Source organism: Podarcis erhardii (genome assembly GCF_964252035.2).
Source record: "Podarcis erhardii genome assembly, chromosome: 7".
Classification (NCBI taxonomy): domain Eukaryota; kingdom Metazoa; phylum Chordata; class Lepidosauria; order Squamata; family Lacertidae; genus Podarcis; species Podarcis erhardii.
Genome location: NC_138511.1, coordinates 57,476,786 through 57,500,913, shown reverse-complemented (window position 1 = coordinate 57,500,913; position 24,128 = coordinate 57,476,786). Strand labels below are relative to the sequence as shown.

Sequence of the window (24,128 nt, the reverse complement as noted above, 5' to 3'; positions counted from 1 at the left end):
CATCTCCAGGTATCGCTGGGCGAGATCTTATCAGAAATTGTGAAGAGCTGCTGCCAGTTAATGTAAGCAATACTGAGCTATATGGACCAATGGTCTGACTTGGAATAAGACAGTTTCCTGTGGAAAGCTTGGGTTTTAGTCATCACTGGGCTAAATGTGAGTTTTCACATAGATTAGTACTTCCTACACCTTACTCGGGCTGGTTCAGGTAGGATTTTGGGTTGATAATCATCCAGGTAAATTGTACCTTGTTCCATTAAATTGTAGTTTTCATATTATGACTAAGCCTTTATAAGTGGTGGTTTCACAAAAGCAGGTTATTTTGATAGTTACAGCTATGCCACTCTCAATATAGTGGTGTGAATTGGTCTAAAGGAAGGAAGGACCAACCTTTATGGAAAGTTCAGCTCTCAGTATCACTCTTCCCTGTTGTTGTTTTTTAAAGATTTACAAGCATCTTGCATTTTTTAAAATTAAGCCAGTTGATGCATTCCAGTCATTCACTGTGGAGGGCCATGTGTCATGAAGTTACATCTCTTCCTCCTTTCTCCTTTCGCCACCCCGTGCTCAGAAGAGCTTTATGGTTACCCAAATATGGCAGCCAACTTAGTGCCAGTGCCAGCATCTGGCCTGCTTTTGGGAGGCAAGTTCTGAGCCCTCCACCATCCCCATCACTCTCCTCCCTCCACTGTCCTGGTCTTATTTAAGGTATTTCTATGCTGGTTTTCAGACAGACATCACAAAGCAGTTTATATAAACATTATTACAATAATAAGAACTGATTTTTTTAAAACAACAACAACAACCAATGCAAAAGACAACTGTTTGTTTAGAAGAAGCTGTGATGGTAACTTCTTTTCTGCTCTGCTGCAGAGTGGGTGGTTCTGCAAAGATTTCCTGGGTGACAGTTAGAGGAGGGAGGGGCCACCACTGGCAGCTGGACCTGGGCAGCTTACTAGGCTGTGGGTGTCGTTTCCACTCTCTTCAGAGCAAGATAATTCTTCATAGACCTTTATGTACCATTTCCTCCATCAGTTGACAAGTTGCCATTTGTTTCAGGGTATAATGCTAATGGAAACTGACTGGGCAACTTGAATTGTGTGGGGTTCTTTACCCTGCTTTTTGATAGTTAGATAACATTTTTATTCTTGGTAAGCTGGCTGGAATATCAGAATACACTTATTTTCAAATAAAGCATAGTAGAAGAGGCAACATGGTATATGGAGGGCTAGGCTGAAATCCATAGGTGTCTGGCTCCTTGATTTTTATTTTTATTTTAAATGCCCACCACTTAGTAAACTGATCTTTTTTTTCAACTTGAGGCTGGCTCCTGGAGAAACAGAAATATTTTTCAAGCTCTATACTGGCTGCACACTCTACCTGCATTTCCCAGTGACCCAACTCCCTTGCAGCTGGCTTTGGACTCACACAAAGGAGTGGGAAGGACTTTACTACTGGCTGCCTCAAGAAACCTTGCATTGATCATTTGTTTTAGGATGGCGGGGATCTGGATGCAGTTTGAGCCTCCCCCAGGAACTGTGTATACGTGCATTTCCCTCTCCCGCTTCAGTTTACTTTGAGAACAGCATGTCAGAATGCTTCAGGGTGGGGATAAATTGGAGGGAATTGCGGTTGATTAGCATTTTTGTAGCCCTGGGTATCTGAACGGGACAGAATTGCAGTACTGGGCGCCTTAGCAGATTTGAGGATAAGAAGCAAGTTTTCCCTCTTTGTAGCATCAGCTGTTTGGTTTAAGGCAGGGTTGGGGAACTGGGCTGGGACTGATGAGAGTTGGGAGTCCACCAGCATCTGGAGGGTACAGGTTCCCTTTCTGGTGCAGGGCACAAAGGTATGCCAAAGGGGAAATTAGGATTGTTTGCCTGCTTGCAAAGGAACTTGTTTGCTAGTCACATTATTTTACAATTTCAATCCAAGTTGATGGGCTTGTATTTTTTCTTACCCTCCAGGCCTCCTTTTGGATGACCAATGTGTATCTTCAGTGATGATGTCAGACACTTACCCAGCCATTCCCTGCCCATTCCAGTTGTTACAGACTCATATGATGCAAAAGCTGCAATTCAGGATCCCCAAAACATTGCTTTTAAAACTGTCTAGATGATTGTCGTTGCTTTGGTTGTGTTCTATGCGAGCAGGAGCCTTCTCCAAGGTTTACGGCTGACCCTTGAACAGCACATTCCCTGTTTGCTGCAAACCTTGGGGGCTAGCAGCATGGGCAACTCCTGTGTTTGTCGGGAAGACAGTGGGGTAGAAGACAATGCAGAATCCAGAAGTCGCCAGACAGAGAACAGCAGAGTGCCTGTATCGGACTCCAGGAGCCACCCGAGGGACCCAGTGAGGCCCCCCCGGCGGGGACGGGGGCCACATGAACCAAGAAGGAAAAAACATAACGTGGATGGATTAGTACTTGACACGCTAGCAGTAATTCGGACGTTGGTAGACAAGTAAGTACTTCCTGAAGAGAAATATTACCATGGATGTACCTTCCTTCTCTTGTAAATTGCTGTGCTGCAATCTGTGGAGACTGCTCTAATGTCCCCCTCCAGTGGCATAAAAGTGGACAACTTTATTTTGGAATTGGAAATGTCTACAGATGTTTCAGGAACAATCTATGAATAAGATAGTAGATTCGTCTTGGCTTCTCCTCGCAACACTTGCGCTTTTTGAATACCCCTCCAGCAGTTCATTTTGACGTCCAAAGTTTGTTTCAGTGAAATCCTACTCGGCCCTGTAACCTTACACTGCCTGATTCCGTTGAGTGGCAGCCACTGCAATATGCCTACACCAGTCGTGGGAGGAGAGCCAAATGGCAAACTGTCTTTGTGTCATGTTGAGACTTCTACAGTTTCAACAGACACAAAAGCAATATACAAGATGCTGCCTAAGGTCTTTGGAGGCCAGAGGTAGTTCTGCCACCTTTGATGGCAGAAGAAAGGTTTCCTTTGGGACGGAAGGGGACACTCTGATAGTGCTAGTAAGTGCTGTTGGGATTTGTTAGCCAGTTTGACTTCCTTCAACCAAATTCCCTTTGTGTGTTTGCAGTGCATTGTAAGATTCGGCAGCGCATGCTAAGGAGGCAGTTATTTAGGGAAGCTTTCCTCTGACCCCTTTCCTAACTCAGCAGTTGAAGATGTCTTCGTGGATAGGTGGGGGGCAGCAACTTGTGCTTGTCCCCTGTCTTTGAGTTGACTTGCTTCTGCAGAAGCATGTATTGGAGTGGTCTGTTGGTCTGCCCCTTCTAAAACTCCAGATTGAAAGGAGTTAAAGGAGGAATAGACATGAAGAGCAGTATAGAAATTTAATTATTGTTAATAATAATAATATTAATAGATAATAAGGCTCCCAGGGGCTACCAGTCAGGATGATACTTTCAGAATCAAATAAAGCCCATTGCTTGGAATAATAGCCAGAAATGACTGATTCCCTTATCCTGCTTGTGGACTTTCCATAAGCATCTGGCTGAGCACTTTGGGTAACAGGAATTTGGGCTTGCTCTGGTCCAGCAGGGCTGCTCCGGTGATATATGTGTTGTGCCAATTCTTACAAATGTTTACATAATGGTTAAAGATTCTTGAGTAGGGTAAAGCAATAAAGCCACTTTCAAAGAAGTGATGCCTGGGTGCGTTCTCTGGTGGCACAGCTTGTGATGTTTGAATTGGATCTGAAAAACCCTGTTGAACCATGAGCACATTGGGAGTGGTTGGGGACAGGGGGCTACAGACAGGCAAAGGAAGGAATATGCCAGGCAAGCAAAGTTTATGTGAGGAGGGAGAGAGACATGATCACACCCTTCCAATGGCAGAGGAGCTACTGCTACATATCATAGCAACAGCACCAACAAAATTGTCCTTAATGCTTCCTTTCCTGATTAAAATTGGCATTATTCGTTGTCAGTTTGAGTTATCTTTGTAGTATCTTAAACATCAACAAGGGTGTTGACAGTTTCCTTCCTGCTTTATTATCTGAGCTGCTGTCAAAAATGCTCTTTCATAACTCCTTAAATAATCACTTCATTCTTTGCTACCTGCCAGCTCCAAGCGTCTGAGGCCCTTTCTGGCACAGACTGGAGCTTCTGTTTGTCCTAGGCCACAGTCTGAAGGCACGTGATGCCCCCACTTTGTTGAAGCAAAGAGGGTCTGGGTCTGATTAGGGTTTGACTTCAAGACTGCCTGGGAATCCTTTGTGAACAGCCTTGCGTTTTGTGGTGGAGGGAAAGACTGGGTATAAATGTAATAAACAGAAGCTTCTGGGCACAATGGAATGCATTTCCACCTCTCTTCTCAAGCATTATAGTTTACTTGGATTGAACCTCAGCAGTACAATGCTTCTCCTATGCCACTTTTTTCAAGTTAATGATGTCTGTTTTCACCTGCCTTGTGCTGAGAACAAAATGAATGACTCTCCCACTTGCGCAGAATACAACAGTGTGGGGCAGTGGGATGGGTTCAGTTGCTTTCAGGACTATCTTGTTCAAGCATTATTGGCTATAAACATTGTATTGCTTTAACTTGGGAGGGGGTTGCTGACCTGAATAAACTAACAGACAGTTTTCTACAAAAAGAGTAGGCTGTTTGGGGGAATTTTCTAGCAATAGTAAAAATTCATCCTGCTTGGATCCTATTTTTCCTTTAAGGGGCTCAAAGTAGCATCCAGGGGTTATCAACTGGCCCAAGGCTACCCAGTGTGCTCAATGGCTGGGCAGGATTTTGAACCCAGGTCTCTCTAGGCTAAGTCTCAAACTCTGTTTCTACTCCCTCACCTGGGCACTGGAAGGGACATGTCTACTAACAAGTTACTAGGGAAAGCACTCGGTAGAATTCTTAGCCAGTGGGAATTCAGTCCTGTGATAGAACATATTGTCAATCACAAATGGTCACATTATAAGTGGAAAATAGTTTTGTGATTCTCGTCCCCAGCCCAACCCCCCAAGATTGGATCGCAAGCGTTCTGTTGCTTCCTTCCATGCCCTCTGCCATTCAGCACTCCACAACTTCCATTCCCTTTCATGTTGCGTTCCGTTAACACTTGGTGTGTAGCAGCTGGCCTTGAGCCAGAGGTGCTCTGTCTTCTGTTCTGAATGGAGGGCTCTGCCCCTCTTCCCTCTTGTACCTTTAATGGTCTTGCCTTTTATATTTTAGACCTTGGGTGTGGACCTCTGTGTTTTTATACTTTCATAAAAGCACTTGGTATACTTTTAGGAACTGTGGCAATAATGAAAAGATTCTACATTAATGTGTTGACACTGTCTCATTATCCTAAGAATTTGGCTTATTGCAGTATCCTCTGAGGCAATGAGAGTGTGAGCGGATGCTCATCAAATTTTCACAACAGCTGATTGCACTGGTTGCCAGTTTATTTCAGGCAGAAATCAGTGTGCTTAAATCCCTAAATGGTTTGGGCTCAGTCACTTTCCTTACCAACCTGCCTGCTCCATTAGATTTGCTGGGGAGGTTGTTTTTCTTCTTCCAAGGGTGGCTGAGATGCAGCTGGCTGGGATGTGGCTTTTTCTATGGATAATGGAATTCCCCATCTTGGGAGGTCCATTTGGCCTCTATATTTTCCACCACATGACCAAGAATGTTGTTCGTTCCAGTAGATGTTTGCCTGCCAGGTTCTAGTTTTAATGGCAAACCTCCATATCAGCTTTCTTGTTTCTTCTAATAGGCAAAGGAGTGCCTTTTGCTGGAAGGCTTCCAACAGTCTCTTAAATTAATGATACAAATGAAGGTTTCTGGCCATTGAATCCTGGGGTATGGTGCTGATTATGGCAGTTGTCTAGAGAAGCCCTGTTGCGTGCAATAAGAGTTTTTGTATGCCAAGTCAGGGTCTTTGTTTTCACGTTCACTCTAGATGACTGCACCACCAGAAAGCCATTGTGTTCCCCACATTGGATAAAGTTCTACTTCCAGTTTGTTGTAGGGCTGATAAATATCCTTCAGGCACATCTGTACATGTAGATCCCTGGTTCTGCACTTGATGATGTGACTGTGGCCTAGGAAACATTTCTGCTACACCAGTATGGGGAAGTAGTGAAGAGAGAAGGTTCAAAGTCCTTATCAGCCACAGTTTGGCTCAGGGTTACCATGACAATCACTGGCTCTCAGCCTAACCTGCCTCACAAGGTTGTTAAGAAGATAAACAGGTGGCCATGTATGCCCCTCTGAGTTCCTTAGAGGAAGGGTGGCATAAAAACCTATTCAGTAAACAAATATGATAGTTATTCTTCTTCATTATAGATATGAGACTATATCCAACCAGATTCTACTCAGAATAGACTTATTGAATTTCATGGACCTGTTAGTCATGTCCAGTCATTTCATTGGTTCTACTCTGAATAAAATTAACATTGGATAGGAACCATGGAACTTAGCTGGCTGTTATACACTCATGGATCTTCTGCATTGCTCTTCATTGTAAGCTGGTATGAGTGTGCCAACTTTGATAATGATTAACGTAACCTTTTTGTCTTGTGTTTTCTTCCAGTGATCAGGAACCTCCTTATTCAATGATGACTTTGCATGAAATGGCTGAAACAGGTACCTCCCTGCTCTACTGTGGCACTCCAGTTGCAATCTACTAAGAAACCGTTTAGCTCTGTAAAGAAGCTTAAGAGTCGCACTGCATGTTTATTTCCAAGGGTTGAGGCAATTTTACAGTGATTACCTAAATAATACTGCTACTTGACAATGAGCTTGGTAAATTTGTAATTAGCTTAATATGTGTACCTGTCTAATCTGGCTAAATTTATGAGGTATGCTGTTGCGAAATCAGCCTGCCAGCTGCCACGAGGCTCAAGCTAACAGGCTTATTTTGGTTTTACATTGAGCTAGTAAACAGGCCTTGGAGTAACTAGGGGAATAGTTTGCTTCCAAATTAAAAGGAAAATGTTAATTAAATACTGAGGAACCTTGCAGGATATGGGAAGAATGTCCCCAAATGTGTGTTGATATCTCTAGACCAGTTTTTACCAACCTAGTGCCCTCCAGATATTTTGGGCTAAAGTTCCTGTCATCCCCTTTCAGCATACCAGGTGGGCGAAGTTGGCTCCGGACCACTATACCTTTTAAGCATTTTTGCCTGGAGCAACTGTAGATGTCTGAATTCCTTGGTTCTGGAGCTGCTTAAAATACCACACCTGCTCATGCAGCTGTGGTTTTAAGGAGCACAATTCCTAAAGATGTAACTGAAGACTTGAGAGTAGCTTTTGGAACAGCTAGAGGCAGATCAATTTCATGTCTGATGCAGTGGATTTCCATGACACAAACAGTTTATCATCCTTTATTTCCTCATAAAAAAATTATACCCCTTTATCGCTAAAAAGGACTCGAGATACATTTCCCCTCCTTTAAATTCAGTGTCCAAAGTCCTTTGGACTTTATTACATGTAATTCTTCTAAATTGGTGCTGTACATGTGGAAAATGAAAAAAGCATCTAGAGAGTAATGTCAATTGTGGCTCTGATAATGCCTTGCTCTGCAATGCAACCTTTAGGCCTCAGTCACTTTGACTTTTCCCTTCTTCCTTGGTGAGGTACTTGAAGAAAATGAGGCAGGGTAAGACAATGTCACTAACTGACCAAATAAAATGTTCTTCAAGAACAGAAACGTGAGAGTTCAGATTTTCCTGTTTCATTAGCAAGTTATAGATTATCTTCTTTATACATAAATGATAGGAAATATAACAGCCTATTCACAAATTCCTCTCTGTGTCCTGCTGTTGGAGAAGGAGACTGCTGGGAACCAGTTTGGAAAGGCAGTGTGTTACCTTTGTTGCACTCTATCTCCTGTGTGCCTTTCTTAAACTTAAACCATAGTTTGAGAAGGAAGGGTGGTGTGTTTCTGATCTTTTGCCTCTTATAATATAACTCTGGAGCTGGCTTTCCAAGAGATAATGTATTAGACCTCGTAGTATTCAGGGAATCCTTCCCAATTCACTAATCATTACCTATAGAAGCCAGTTCCTACATTCTGTTACAAATCACTGTTCATACCAAGGGATGGAGGTTATGCAGAAATGGATCTGGTTCAGTCATTAGTGGCTCCCATTAACTTAGTGGGACATAGTAAAGGAACTTCAGAGAGGGAGCAAAATCTCACCTTATATCTATGCTGTAGAAACTCATGGCATTGATTGTGCATAAGCATCATGTTACAAAATGCAGCTGAATTTGTGACTTGCCTTCACTGAGAAGTGTTAATGCTCAGTGTTGGTGGTGGTATTATTATTAATATTACTACTACTATTACTATTTATTGTACTTATGAGTCATCACTAGGTATTGCAGTTGAGTAAGAAATATGCATGTGTGAACTTGTCCTAACATTAATCCCTGGAGCTATGAATATTTGCCCTATCTCCAAGAGCTGAGTTTGTCCTGCTATTGCAGTCTAGATTAGCAGCTGCTTGTTAACTGTGATGTGTTGTTCAGATGAATTGTTAAAATACTATTGAAATCATACTTGTGATTCGTGTATGATTATTGTCTCCATCTATTGTTACCAGTCTAAGACAGTTGCCTCTGTTTTGTGATTGACAGATGAAGGCTGGCTGGAAGTTGTCCAATCCTTAATTAGAGTTATTCCATTAGAAGATCCCTTGGGACCAGCTGTTATAACTTTGCTTTTGGATGAGTGTCCATTGCCAACGAAAGTAAGTAAAATAAATGCATGCAGACTTGGTAACCTTATTACAACAGCATGTAGCATCCCCTACTGTCGAACTGATTCTGACCAAAATTTTAACAATGCACATCTTAAGAAACAATATTACAATGTGTCGTTTTCACATCAACAATTTCCTGAACAAAAGTTTCAAAACACAACAGAAAGTCATTGGATGGAAAGCTTGTCCTGGTGAGCGCACACAGAGACACATGCATAGAGTTGTATAAACTCTCTGTTATCTGAATCTGCTAATTGCTTGTCCAAACTGAGAATTAGGCTGTTGATGCCTTCAGAATTCATGTATGCTCCACCAGTTTGTAAAGATACTGAATATATAGTCTTCGTGCCCATAAATCTTTCTGTATGAACTATGAAATGCATTAGGATATCTATCACATGACTAGAGAAGTCAGTAAGAATTCTTTCCCCCCCCTAGTGCGCATTGCTTAGTCAACTTTGTATAAGTGTACCACAAGACCAAAAACACTGCCAAACCCAGGCACTTTTAAGATTTCTCTTGGGCCCTCTCTCCTTCCAAAAATATGATTCATTGAGTCTCCTCTCATCATATGACTAAAGAAAGAGTTGAAGGGAAACAACACTTTGCAGAATGGCTGGTGTGCTTTGCTTTGGCCAAGGTTCTTAAATAGCTTATGCTGGATTTATCCCACAGGCTTCAGTGGCACAACTCCAGAGTGAGAGATTTTAGGATTGCAGCTATATATTGTTTTACAGTGAATTACTTTTTAAGAAGGAAGAAGTATTTCCTAACTTCTTAAAAACCCGTGACTACTAATTTAGTGTCTTGATAGTCCTTGCAGTTTTGTGGATGCGAGTTGCTGTTTTTCTAACAGAAGCTGTTAAACAAGAGGTTTTGCACATGCAAAAATAGAGAGCGCATGTTTTGTTCCCCAGTGGTTACAAAGTACCGTGGAGATAACTGGAGTATCCTCTGGTTCTGTCTGGAGCTGATATAAAGAGAAGGGACTGTGTCTCTCAGTGTTCTACTATTCAGTAGCATTTTAACTTGTCTTGTTTAGGATGCATTGCAGAAGTTAACGGAAATATTAAGTTTAAGTGGAGCTGTTGCTTGCCAGGATGCCTGTCATCCTGCCAAACACCGGAACACAACAGCAGTACTAGGCTGTTTGGCAGAAAAACTTGCAGGTAAGAAGGATTTTTAATGTTTTTATGTAACTGTGGGGGTTATTAACAGGCACCCTGCTTTGTTTTGCTCTAGATTCTCCCCTCCAGTCTCTCTGCTCAGGCCACAGGTGATCTGGTGTAAATACGTTGCATGTAACTCCCATCATTATCAAGAGTACGCCCTCAATATCCTGGGGCAGTGCTTAGAACATTAACTCCCTAATTGAAATCAACGAGTCTTTAAAATGTTTTGTTCAGCTGCACCCAGGCACCCACAGCTGTGGTCTCCAGATCATCAATGATGCCCAGCAGGGTGTCTCCAATGTATTCCTCTACAGTAGGCAACATCTTTAAAAAAATAATAATGCTGGCAACACCAGAAAGCAAAGGGTTCCTCTTTGAAAGTAGTTTCAGGCTGTGTTGTTTTGATAGAATGCACACTTACTGTTATCGGTTACAGTGGGAGGGAGGTTGCAATACACCTTCTGCTCCTCCATTTGAATGCCCCTTAACTAGGGGCAGTAAATACAAGAGGGGTGTACATACTTTGTGTAGCTGGGTCTGGGAAGTGTCCAGTAGGAACAATACTTGGCTGTCACACCTAGCAAAAATTTGTGGGCTCCTGCCTGCATCCAATATACAGCTGACTGCTGGAGGTTAATACTAAAAACAAGGGGATGGATATTACCCTCATGCCATCTTGTGAACTTATCTGTGGAGTCTAGCTTTCTGAGATCTTTTTAAGCACAGTATGATTGTATGCTTATCCAAACCCTTGGAACTGCCCCTGTACAATCATCCCTTGCCTTCTGGAGCCAGCACACTGAGTAGGCTTTGCCACCTTTGGTTAAAATTGCACAAGTTACATGTGCTTAAGATGCAATATTACTGTATTTAAAAAAACATTGGCTTTTCCTGCTTAATTTTTTTTTAAAGCTAAACTAAATATACTTGATTTCTTTCTTTCTTGCACAATGCCTTATGCCTATAGAGCACAAGATATCAGGGAGGGCAGAGTTGTACATTAAGCTCTTTGGAATTGACTTTTAAAAAACGTAATGCAGCAGCTTCGATGCACGTGTTTCATTTTTAGTGTTCTTGCAGGCCCTGCAAGTGTAGGTTTACTCAGCCAAGGGATCTTGGAATACTTGCTGCAGAGCTTGGTGAGTATCACAATTTAATTCTCCTCTAATGTTGTTCCTCTTTAAATGCTATGTCTTGTGTGTGTGAACATCAGAGGGATCAGGGCCTTGCATTTCATCCTGTTAAGTTTTGGGAGGAAACAGCTCCCAACATGGGGTCAAGCCTTCATCATTGCTGCTGCTGCTGCCACCATCCTCCTTTTTCAGTAGTGAGTGTGTGTTGAGGGGATGCATAGAAATGGGGAGGGGGCATTGCTGAGAGGTAGAGCACATGCCTTGAATGCAGAAGCCCCCCATATCAGAAGGCACAAGTCAGCTTCAGAAGTTGTTCATGTGGCGAAGAGTCATGTGCTCACCTGCACAATTTTTCCTCTGGGCAAGCAGTGAAGAGTAATGTTCCCATCCCACCATCTGTAGGTGGTGGTGTGGATTTGCCCCTTTAGGAGCATTTATAAACTTACAGGCAACTTATTTCTGTTTTTCAAGAAAAAAAGCAATGTATAAAAAGTCTTAAATTAAAACCAACATTGTAAAATCATTACATTGTTCTTTAGTACAATGGAGGCCTCAGATTTGTCTGGAAAGCTTTGAAAGGTTAAAAGAAAGCTTTTTATAATGTGTTGACAGAAATGATAGGAGGTAGAACATGGCCTCCCCTGCCAGACTTAATAGGTGAGAAGAAATTGCTTAGAAATTTCATCCCCTCTGTGGCCCGGGTTCAGATGCCACAGTCCTCCAAGCCATGGTTTGGAAGATCAGCAATACATCAGCATCAGCTCCACTCTCCTCAAGTCTCTCACACTCATTTCTTGCTGTGCTTTGGCCTCTAGTTATAGTTTGTTCAGATTCCTGAATCAAGCAGTCCATGATCAGCAGTAGCCTCCAAGCCACAGTTGCCAGAATTGAACATTACAGCAAACTACAGTTAGAGGAAGCCTGAAATTGAAGGAGGCGGTTTGTGGGAGTCAGTGGCTTGTTTTCCGATCCTCTGAGCTGAGCCATGGATATTTCCATAATCCAGAACAGCTTCCTTCTTCCTTCTGCGTAGGACTTTGTCTTGGTGCTTGGGTCTCTAAAAAAAGCCCTGTAATTAGACCGTTCCTCTTATGACAAGACATGAATGCTTTTGTCTTGAAAGTGCAATGTTTTTCCCTGTATTTGACAAATCGGCTAAAGTTTGTTGTCTTCGGAGGTCAGTTTAAGGGAATACTGTATCCTTTAATTCTCTTGTTTATCTTAGGAGTTCCAGTCCCACCCAACCGTAATGCTTTTTGCACTAATAGCCCTGGAAAAGTTTGCACAAACAAGTAAGTGAGTTAGCTCAAAATCTATGGGGAAAACACAAGATGGTTCCTAGTAGTCTGTGTGTTGGACTCCCCCCCCCCCCATACACACACTTTGTTCATAAGCATGCATGTGGCACTGACAATATGGCTTAGGCTTGCTCCAAGTGCTATGGAGTTCTTTATTGTGAACCTTCAGAGCCTGACAACTGCTCTCCCTCCTCTGCTCTCAGGCTCCACCTGAGATTTGGAGGGTATTCTTAGTTGCCTGGAAGCAGCTGGGCATCATGTCTGCTGTTGCAGCTTCCTCTAAAGAGAACACCAAATGACTGTGTGGTGTGGCAGGACTGTTTAGTTGTGCCTGTGGTTTTGCATATCTGTGCATGGTGCTGCCTACAGTCCCAATATCCTGACAAGAGTTGCCTTGTTTTTAATGGATGAACAGGCCCAAGTGATGCCCAACCAAAGGGCAGAGGGAGATCAAAACATGTTTAGCCTTCAAACAGAGCCCTTTAGCGCTATAAAGTAGGGGTGGGGAGCCTCAGGCCTGGTGGCCAAATACAGTTCTCCAAGCCTCTCTATGTAGCCCTCGGGCCTCTCCCCAGACCACACCCCTTTTCTCCAGCCCTGCTTTCCACCCTCCTTGAGTGCTTTTGCTTGCCTGGGATGCATCTTTGAATTCTGATAAAGCCTGGGTGGAGAATGGAGAGGGGTGTGAGTGTGTGTAGGATGTTGCCTACTTGGGCTGAAAAAGTTACCCACCCCTGCCAGATAGTAAGGGTGTGGTGTCAGGAGGGCAGGGAAGAGAAATGGTGTCTGCAAAGGCCCTCTTGGATGCTTGGAAAGGTGCTTTGCTTAGCTAATCATCACATGGCCAGTGACGTAAGTTCCACTGACTGCTTAAATGTTGCCTGGTTCCTCTTTGAGAAAGAGAGAAGAGAAACTAATACTGCTTTTGGATACTTAGAAAATGATATGTTTAAGCATGAACAAGCTTTGTTTCCGGTGAAGGTTTTTTGACAATCATCACTTTGTGTTACCATTTTAGGTGAAAATAAAATGACAGTTTCTGAAACATGCATCAGTGACCAGCTAGTCTTGTTAGAGAAATGGACAGATAATCCAGACTACTTAAAACGCCAAGTTGGATTCTGTGCCCAGTGGAGTTTAGACAATCTATGTAAGTAAGAATTTATCTGCGAGATGGGGGCGTTGCTGGTGACATGCTCTGCATTCAAAAATGCAATGTTTTATTTGGTATTTAAGCAAACTTTGACTGCTATGGTGTAATGTAGCTTTCAGAATCCGAAAGTGAAAACTTCCTTGATAAAACCAGCAGTGTTATGTGCATGTACTGCTACTGAATTCGGGTCACTTAACCCAGAGGCAGGATAACTCAAAGGTGGAGGAAATTTGGGAAATGTCTTGGGGTAGCTGCCTAACCCTTTAGGGGACCTTTGAACACTCAGAGAACTGATTCTGCCTGCACTTCACAGTGTAGCAGTTTTGTACATTTTAGCCTTGAGGTCAGACAAGTCTGTCAGAGCAATTTTCACAGAGGGAGCTAAGTGAGGTGTACAATTATTATGGGTGTAACTTGTCGTGACTTGCTGTGGAGAGTTTATGGCTCCAAGCAAACATCTGCCTTGCATTGTCCTCCTTCCAGCAGGAAGTGCACTGGTGAAAATCTTGTGCCCAGACACTTTTTATATCAGTTTAATTTAGCCATCCCTATAGAAAAGTAGTGGGAGACTGTGGCCCACTTCACAAGTTGACCTGAATGTGCTGTTATGCAACTCACCTTAAGCTCGTGGGTGGAAGTTGCAGAGGCCACCAGGAGTGATATGGAAGCATCCACAAGACAGCAGTAACCACATTGCTGTGGGTAATATATGAAAGAAATCCATGGTGATTATAGGCTTCTGCTTCTGCCACCATTGTGTTCTCTTTGGGTTGCAAGTTCCCTTGAGTCTAGAATCTAGTCTCTGGCAAAAGCTTGGTTGCTGTTCAAAGTCTAAAAATAGGAATGTCTTTAAGGGGGGAAAGTCCTTAAAATTTGGACTCATTTGGCTTTGATGCAGCAGCCCACTTGTTAGTGGGAGTAAGTCACAGGTAACATTTGAATACTTGTGCTCATGAAAGAGCTACACTGACTTTCAGTAAGTTCCTGCGTTCAATCTAAAGGCCTGGTTATAACCTTTTAAAGGTCTAAATCAGGGGTGGGAAATCATTTTTGACTCCATAGGCCAGCCCCTAATCAGGATCTGACTTGCAGGCCAAATTTGACAGGTGGGCAGGGCCTTTTACAAGTCTCTTTCTCTAAGCCCCCAATTGCAGGGGCTTAAAAGGGGAATAGGAAGAGGCTTGGAAAATGCAGGAGCTGTTTCAGAGCCTTTGCAAAAAGGCTCTTTGAAGTAGTGTGTAAGCAGGGCTTGCTGTAAGTGTTGAGCAGCTCACTGGTGTTTGCAGCAAGCCCCAGTTTGGGCAGGGATTGGCTACAGTACAGTGTTCCCAATGTGGAATTTCACCAGTGCTTGCTGTCACCATTGATCAGCGCAGATAGCAAGGCTCGCTTGTCAGGGAAGAGTCAGGAGCACCCTTTGAGGCTCCCAATTGTTCATTTGCAGCTGCATATCAACCTGCTCCCCAGCTGACATCATAAGCGACATCAGATGTGAAAAGGGTGGGCATGGTTCGAGGAAAACTGCCTTTCAGGCCAAATTGGATCTAGCCTTATTTGGGCCTTGCACCCAAACTTTCACATGCCTGTACTAGAGGGTGGTCTGTCGGATAGTCCCTTTAATGAAGAAGAGGTACATAATTTTCCACAGTTCCCAGTTCCTGCCCATCACTCCTCCTCAGTGTTCTGAGAATTTCAATATCCCATCTTTGACAAGTGTAGCAAAAATTCCATTTAATGAATGAAATATAGTGACAATTTAATTTATTATTTGTATAAATTTAACTTTATTCTAACTGGTAACGTATCTAATGTGTTCCCTGATTGGGGGCTTCCTTCTCGGTCAAATTCCAGACCATTTGATCAAATTGGTTAACTAACACTAAGAGTCGCATCAGGTGAGCAGATACATTTGATTGCCAGGTCCATGTTTTGCAATATTGGGACTTCTACTACAGTTACAACTTCTAAATATGTATTTTTGCAGTTTTGAAAGAAGGCAGGCAGTTTACATACGAGAAAGTTGACTTGACCAACATAAATGCCATGCTGAATAGTAACGATGTCAGTGAATACCTTAAGATTTCACCACGTGGGTTGGAGGTAAGTTTTGGTGCTTAATTCCATCATATTTTTATGTCTTCTACACTTCCCCAAACAGTAAGAAGTTTCAGAATAGCACTATTTGGGTTTCATTTCCCTTTGGAAAAGAGGACACTAGAGGCTTCACTCTCTTTGAGATAATAATATAGGCCGTAAGTCAAACCAAGCCATTTTTATATGTGTTTTTTTTTTAATAAACCTAGCTGAAATAGCAGAAAGAGAGGAAGTTTAGCAAGAGGTTTTAATCAATGATTAATAAGGTTGTGAGATCAAAGGGGATACAGTAAGACTTACAAATCCTGTTTCAGAATGTAGCTATTGGTGATCCTGGTGAACTTATTAAAATGGACTACAAAGCCTGCATTCAGGATCTGGAATATACATATCACAACCCTGTATCACTTGCTGTCAATTTGAGAAATAATTACTGGTTTGCATTATTTGCAAATATGCAAACAAAGCATAAGGGAGGGAAAGCAGGAGCCCCTCCTGCAAGGCAGCATTGAATTCCCAGAGAGTCATGTGCATAGCACACTCAAGGCTCCACCTGACTTTGTAGCAGACTCCAGACATAAATTTTCAGCTGTCTGTGTTTGCAGAACAAAACAACAAAACAAAAGCAAGGCTTTTTCAGACCACACCTGCAGGGCACTTAGTCTCACATCTTCACCCCTGCAGGTGAGTTACCTATTCTGTATTAAATGTAGAATCGGTTTCTTCTGAAATATGAGCCTGCTGCCTCAAAATGGAGCTGAGAACTTACAAGGATTTAAATTCCTCCTGCTAGGGCCAGGTAGCTGTTGTCTTTTGGAAGGCAAGCATTTATTTATTTTTCTTTTGGTTTGTTCATTAGGCCCGATGTGATGCGTCGTCTTTTGAAAGCGTTCGATGTACTTTCTGTGTGGATTCTGGAGTTTGGTACTATGAAGTCACAGCCATTACTTCTGGGGTGATGCAGATAGGATGGGCTACCAAAGACAGCAAATTCCTCAATCATGTAAGTGCCACTTTCTGCCATAGGAACCTACTCATTAAGTTGGATCAGCCTTGGAGTCTCTTTTCTGGGTCCCTTTCACCTTTGGAAGAGAGGCAGATGGGAACCAGATAGAAGGCCTTCACTGGGGCACTAAACTTGTGGAACTAACCTGCTTGGAAATGTTAACTTGGTTCCAACACTGACATCTTTGCAGAAGCCATGTGAAGATTCTGATTTTTCTCGCAACTTTTGGTTTAAATGGGCCCTCCAGATGTTTTGGGCTGCAGCTCCCATCAGCCCCAATCAGCACAGGTTGGCAAAAGTTGCAGTATACAATTACAGGGAAAGTGTTTCATTGAAGTAAAAATGTTGTATAGGGTTAGGTGCAAATACCTTGATATGGTGGGGAGAGTTGGCATTGCTGGAGAAGAAGGTAGATGAGAGCCTTTCTTCACCTTCCCCAGCAGTACAACTGTACATTTAACTGTATTTTAGTTATCAGTTATTGCACAGCACCTTGATGCCAAAATGTGCACTGGTGTTTGGTGCAATGACTGGTGTGGATGGGATTTTCTTAATCTTAAGCAGGAGAGCCAGAATATCCCACCTGTTTGCATGCTCCCTCCTCTTCTCTCCTGCACAAATCCAGCATAAATTCAGTTGTAGCATTGCATTTGCACCAAATTTAGCTTTTGACTAGGTTTTAAAGGTGATTTTGCAATTTCAGAAAGTGTCAGAGAGTTATACACAACAAGGAAGCCATAGCCTATGGATCTTTCCCCTTCTGGAATTCACCCAGTGTATGATCACACAGCAGGAAGCAACTCTGGGTGAGAGAAGCCCTGAGTCTGTACTTGCAAGAGGGCATAAATGTGCCCAGTGTAATCCAACAGTGGACCACATATTCCAACCTGCATTCAGATCTCACCCTTGTTAAGAAAAAACATATTGATACCCCCCATGTGCCCATAGCTATGCAAAATGGTTGAGAAGCTTTAAAAACAAGATTCCCACAAGTATTGTCATGTCTCAAGAAAAATAAATGCTGTATTTTATCTTCCCTGAAGGAAGGTTACGGTATCGGGGACGATGAGTACTCCTGTGCATACGATGGCTGCCGGCAGCTGATCTGGTATAATGCCAGAAGTAAACCACATTCCCACCCGTGCTGGAAGGAAGGTACTCCACCCATCTTGTTGCAGTTGTTGCTGTTGTCGTCTTCATTTGCTGGGAAATTGTTCTAGCACTCCCCAGAGGGGAGCAAATCTGCCAATTTAGTAGCCTAGAATCCCTTCTACTTTGTCTCCTACCATTATAGGTCACTGTAAGTGAAGAGTCATTTTCATCCCTTCGCAGCAGCCTTCTGAGGGCCACATGCCATTGGTGGGTGGGACCAGAAGCAAAAGTGGACAGAGCCTACCTTTGTGCAGTAGGCTAGCTTCTACACACACACTTCTCTCTGTCATCCATCCGGGCAGGCCAGAGTCCAAGGTTCACCAGAGTTCAAGGACACATTCCAGCTAGGCAGAAACACTAGGAGAGCATGGAACAAAGCCAGTGAGGGCCATGGCCTAGGGAAAAGAAGGTATGGCTGGCACATGTGTGTGGCCTGCAGAGTCCCGAGTGTCATGGAAGAGGGTCACATTTGGGCCTCCCAGGCATGAGGTCTCCTGTCAGATTGGTAAAGCTAGGCTGCACACTTTTTTCAGTCCTCACTACATGCAGGAATGGTTTTGTATGGGGGGAGCATTCAACTGTCCAGTTCTCCACCTATAACCTGAAGTGGTGCAATCTAGGAAAAGGCTTTTGTTGTTGGACTCCGCTGAACTAGTTCTAAGTTGGGATCCTTCCATGCCACTGAAGGAGAAACAAGTGTAGCCAGGAAAGGATCATGACTGAAATTGAATTTTTGGACAATGGAACAGATGGCTCAGGGATCCAAGGGGTCTCTTTCCCAGGTGATTCTTTCGGGACATATCCGTACATCAGCTTCCTGTGCTTTTAGCTCAGTGCTTTAGCAGTAAACTAGAAGCACAGGAAGCCTTTCCTGGAAAAACCAAATGTCCCCTCTCCCTTCAAATGTCCCCACAGACCCCACACAGACATTCTTATTGCTACTCTCACTGCCAGTCATGCAAATTACACATCCAGTATTGAGATCAACATGCTATCTGGGGTGAAGACTGCAGAGGAGCAGCATGATATGTACATGTTGGTGCCTGCACTGCAAACTCAAGGCACAACTGCATTTTTCAGAGCATATTTACAACATGTTTACTTTTGTTTCTGATGTGCATCCAGTTCCTGCGGTCAATGTTTTAATGTGCTTCTGTTCATCTTGATCTTCTCTGCATTATGTGGAATCTATGTAGCATCAATTCATCCTGCATTTGGGGGAAAAGGAGCACAAAGTTTCCTTCCTCCTTCCAGTTACAAACTCTTACCTAGCTTCCTAATTACTTAAATTTGAGAAAATGCTGAAGATGATTCTGAGCAGGCGTAACGCTGGCTCCCTGCAAAATGTAATGCGTTTGTAAATCAGGAGTCAGCCTCCAGAACATATTTATTTTTTCTTTCATAAAATGTTTACAAAACAAAAACTCAAAGTAGTTTACAAAAAGATTTTTTTAAACCCAGTAACAAGTTGCAACAATAGTTTAAAACTTACGAAAAGTTCAAATACTAATGTCTGCTTCTTTTCCCTCTTGTGTGAATTCTCCCCTCTACAGCTTTAATCATAGTTTAGAGCAGGGGTCAGCAAACTTTTTCAGCAGGGGGCCAGTCCACTGTCCCTCAGACCTTGTGGGGGGCCAGATTATATTTTGGAGAAAAAATGAACAAATTCTTATGCCCCACAAATATCCCAGAGATGCATTTTAAATAAAAGCACACATACTGCTCATGTAAAAACAAGCTGATTCCCAGACCGTCCACAGGCCGGATTTAGAAGGCAGTTGGGCCGGATCTGGCCCCTGGGCCTTAGTTTGCCTACTCATGGTTTAGAGTTACAGGTGTTATAACCCTACTTGGTGCTAACCAGAGTTCTCTTCTTAACCATGGTTTGAAGACAGTTTACCAGCCCTGGTTAAGATTGAACTTGGTTTTTTTAACCATTGTTATTGTAAACTGTAAACCATAGTTAAAGCTACTGAGGGAAGTGACATGGGATTCATGTCAGGGAGAAACCTCCATTCCCAAAGTTGGTTTTCAGTTTGCAAACCACAGTGTGCAGAAATCAGTGCTATATCCTCATCAGGCCTTTGAATACTTTCTGCAAGGTTTTAGGATTAAAGACAACATAAAGGAGGAGAGGAGGCATTTAAACAGAGGTTGGATGGCCCTCTGTCAGGGATTCTTTAGCTGTGATTCCTGCATTGCAGGCAGTTGCACTAGATGACCCTTGGTGTACCTTCTAACTCTACAATTATATGAAAAGGGACTGGTATAAGTTTACTCACATGCAGAGGTTGTTCCCCACCCACTGCATATACCAAGTCACTATTGTGGGGTGGGTTGTTAAACAGATCTCCAACAACCCTGTGTTTTTTCTTATATATGACTTCAGGTGATACAATAGGATTTTTGCTGGACCTACAAGACAAGAAAATGATCTTTTATTTAAATGGGAACCAGCTTCCTGCTGAGAAGCAAGTCTTTTCTTCTGCTGTGTAAGTATGTGGCCCTTGTGAAAGCAGTGAAAAATTAATAGCAAGCTTTTAAGACCCAGATAACAATAAAATTAAGTCAAAAAGGCCAGGGGAACATAAAACCACACTTGCCAGATACCATAAGAACAACAGAATAGGGTTCCAGATGGACCTCTTTGTAGAGAGCATTCCATAACTGAGGTACCACCATTGAGAAGACTTTCTCTCTGGGAGGCACCTGCCTCACCTAAGATATGGGGTACCTGGGGAAGGCCCTCAACAAAACATATACCGTATTTTTCGCACCATAGGAGGCACTGGACAATAGGACGCACCTTGTTTTAGAGGGGGGAGAACAAGAAAAAAAAATTCTCTCCCTCTCTGCCCAGCGCCCCTTCAGCGAAGTGGCAGGAGGTGCTGTGCAGAGAGGGGGAGAATTTCCCCCCTCTTGTTTTCCCCCTCTAAAACAAGGTGCCATTTAAGGTGCGTTCAGACGCCTTCAGGCGGCTACCTTGGAAGCCTGGAGAGCAAGAGGGGTCAGTGCGCACCGACCCCTCTCACTCTCCAGGCTTCAGGTTCCTTTCGACCTGCTCTTTGGGGCTGGCGGGGGGAAGCCCACCAGCAGCCCCAAAGAGCAGGTCGGGGAGCAGCGCAAAGGCGCGCGGCTATAGAGGCTCCTGCCATAGCCGCATGTCACCTCTCCAGCCGGGAGAGGGTCGTGGGGGGCTTCTTTAGCCCCGTGTGCGCTCTCCCGGCTGGAGAGGTGGCGCGTGGCTATAGAGGCTCCTGCCATAGCCGCGCGTCACCTCTCCAGCCGGCAGAGGGTCGCGGGGCTATGCTGTCTTCGCTCCATAGGACGCACACACATTCCCCCTTCATTTTTGAAGGGGAAAAAGTGCGTCCTATGGTGCGAAAAATACGGTAGATTAGATACAGAGACAGGTGGCTCTTCATATACCATGGTATTAAGCCATAAACAGCTTTAAAGGTCAAAGCCAACATGTTGACTCAACGACTGGATGCCAGTTCAACTTGTGCAACACCTGTATAATACGATTGTAATGCCAGTTTCAGTTAGTAATCTTGCTGTCAATAGAACTTAGCATTTACTTATTGCTTTTATATCCCACCTTTCCTCTAAGGAGCTTGTAGTGGCTTACACACACCTCCCACTCTCCATTTTATCATCACAACAACTGTGAGGTAGGTTAGGCTGAGACAGAGTGACTGACTCAAGGTCGCCCAGTGGGCTTCATGGCTAAATAGAATATGAAAACTCGTCAATCACATCCTAGTCTAGTACTCTTACCACTACACTACTCTGGCTCCAGCATTGTTTCCAAAAAGTCTTCAAAGGCAGCGCTACATGGAATGGGTTACAGTAGTCTTAAATTGTAGATTGCCAGAACATGGCTCATAGATGCTTTGCTATCTCTGTCCAGGTACAGCAGGCCCACCAGCCTAAGCTGATAAAAGCCACTCGGTGCCACAGGAGCAAACTTGTGGATCTCAAGCAACCTCCCCAAGCTGTCTAACCCTGTTGCTTCAGGGGGAGCACAGTCCTGTGTATTACAAGATGAACATTGCTTCCCTGAATTGATATGATTTGATAATAGACTGTTTGAAACTATACCTCTTCCCTTCCCCCAAGCATTGTTGAACTGCTATAACCTTGGAGAATGCCCACAAACATTCTAATTGCTCAGGAGGAATGTGTTGACAAATCTGCAGTGGTGGATTGACCATGCTGGAGACTAGAGTAAATCCCAGAAGCTGGATAGTTGAAAGAGTAGGGACAGAGTGAGCAGTGTGCTCATAAGCAGAGTCGTTATGTAAAGAGGTTTGAGAGGCAAATTACTCAGCGGACCAAGAAGTGGAAATCTGAGTGAGCAAAGAGTGGAATTCAGGCTGGGTATTGGAGGCAGGCAGGGAACAGATATGCAAGGGGCCTGTTTGAAGCGGCATGTTAAGGATCCAAGCAAACCTGGGAAAGGGGGTGTTCTTTAGTCTGCAACCTATCTACTTGGGCTAGCCAGCCCTTCCTATCCCTAACTAGAAAACAAGCCATGACTTGTAGTAAAGACAGCATGGTGTAGTGGTTAGTGTGTTGGACTAGGACCTTGGAGACAAGGCTTCAAATCCCCACTTGGCCATGAAGCTCAATGGGTGACCTTGGACCAATCCGTTCTGCACACCTGGATGATTCTACAAGTCATGGGTATTTCTCAGTCTAATACAAAGTGGCACTGTGTGTTTGCATGGTGGTGCTCTAATAATATTCTCCCTTAACTTTGCAGGTCTGGCTTCTTCCCTGCAGCTAGTTTCATGTCTTATCAACAGTGTGAGTTCAACTTTGGAGCAAAACCTTTCAAATATCCACCATCAGCTAAATTTAGCACCTTTAATGACTATGCCTTCTTGACAGCAGAAGAGAAAATCATTTTACCAAGGTAATATTGTCTACTTGTCAGTGCATGGAACTGAAAGCCGAGATTACAGTCTTGTTCTTTGTAGGTTTTGACCCATCTGGATATGATAAATAAAAGATATATTGTGAAGTTTTATCAAAAGCCTGTAGTTTCACACACTGCAGCCTTTCACAATGGAAGAACCACTTAACCTCGGGACTGTTTTGTGTGTTGATTGTAGAAAATGCAGCTTGAAAATGTAATGTGGGAAATGCTGGATACCTGTCATTCTGAGAGTTGTATCCAGGGCAAACTTAGATGCAGATTATTCCATGAGAATGAATCATGTAAACAAAAGCCAACTTTCATAGATTAGATTAGTTCTGTGCAATTTATCCAGTTTCTGTGATTCAGGTTTTTGAATAACATCTGAAGTTTTGTTGATTGGTTTATCAGGGGAATGAGAGAAAGGCTAGTTGGGAGGGGGAGCTTTCCAACTATAAGGAGTAACAACTTCTTCCAGTGGTGGTAGCTTTAAATGAGAAGTTTAGATCTTCCAGATGCCCAATTTCATGCTTAGTATCAAATCTGTGTGCTTGTTTGATAAACTAGTGGATATGCAGAGCATTAATTCTGCAGTGGCCTTACTTAACAGAATTGAATGAATTGTTAATTGAATTTGTTGTTGTTTCCATTGCTGCACATACTAATTCACAGATATTAAACTGAGATTCATTGTCATGTAAGGTGATCATGTTCCTAGTCAAATACATTTGATATGAGCAGGATCCCTTGAAATTGTTTCTTTGAACTGAATATATAAATAGTATTTTTCTCCTGCTGATTTTTCCTCTTCAGACATAGACGACTGGCCTTGCTAAAACAAGTGAGCATTCGAGAGAATTGCTGCACTCTTTGCTGCGATGAAATAGCAGACACAGAACTCAGGCCATGTGGTCACAGGTATGGTGGATAATTATTCCTTTTATCATGGTTTTGTAGCTTCCCCTGTCTTACATGCCCTAGTATGATAAGCTGTAATTGGTCTTGGAGGGATTATTTATTTATTTATTAAATTTTTATACTGCCCTTCATCCAAGGTATACAGGGCGGTTCACAACATAAAAATTTAAAATGAGAAGACAAAATATACAATAAAACAAAAACCAATAAACGCCCCCTCTCACAAACACATTTAAAAGACTATACAGGTTATATATTCTAAAAGGTGAATTAAAAATACTATTATTAATTATTTATAACATTATTATTGTTGTTGTTGTTGTTGATGATGATTTTCTATTGTGTAAAGCTTTGCAATCCAGGTTAGACCTGGTCTGCATATGTAGTAGGATGAGGTGGTAGAAGGGATTCTGCCAGTTCAGGCTGCAGGTGAGGAATGTCACTTTTGTTTTTTCTTCATCATCAAGAGGGGAAGCCTGCAAAGAACAACAAGCACAGCAAGGAGGAGATGTTCCAGATCAGCCTGTTTCCTGCTGTACTAGGTTTCTACTTGCAGGGATTTTGTTGTTGTTACTGCTGCTATACCTGCAGTATGACGT

General features: G+C 43.0%; 1 protein-coding gene across 2 annotated transcripts in view; it reads left to right on the top strand.

The window, feature by feature from the left end:
- The window catches only part of RSPRY1 (ring finger and SPRY domain containing 1), a 37,326-nt gene that overhangs the window by 11,100 nt on the left and 2,098 nt on the right, over positions 1–24,128 (top strand). For both annotated transcript variants that reach the window (XM_081872449.1, XM_081872450.1), the window contains 13 exons: positions 1,968–2,462; positions 6,502–6,554; positions 8,555–8,667; positions 9,722–9,848; positions 10,932–10,990; positions 12,210–12,276; positions 13,301–13,432; positions 15,420–15,535; positions 16,389–16,532; positions 17,579–17,690; positions 20,077–20,179; positions 22,456–22,608; positions 23,425–23,529. In XM_081872449.1, coding sequence (XP_081728575.1) covers positions 2,116–2,462; positions 6,502–6,554; positions 8,555–8,667; positions 9,722–9,848; positions 10,932–10,990; positions 12,210–12,276; positions 13,301–13,432; positions 15,420–15,535; positions 16,389–16,532; positions 17,579–17,690; positions 20,077–20,179; positions 22,456–22,608; positions 23,425–23,529 — 1,631 coding nt within the window. In that variant the 5' untranslated portion in view covers positions 1,968–2,115. The remainder of the gene's footprint in view (positions 1–1,967; positions 2,463–6,501; positions 6,555–8,554; positions 8,668–9,721; positions 9,849–10,931; positions 10,991–12,209; positions 12,277–13,300; positions 13,433–15,419; positions 15,536–16,388; positions 16,533–17,578; positions 17,691–20,076; positions 20,180–22,455; positions 22,609–23,424; positions 23,530–24,128) is intronic.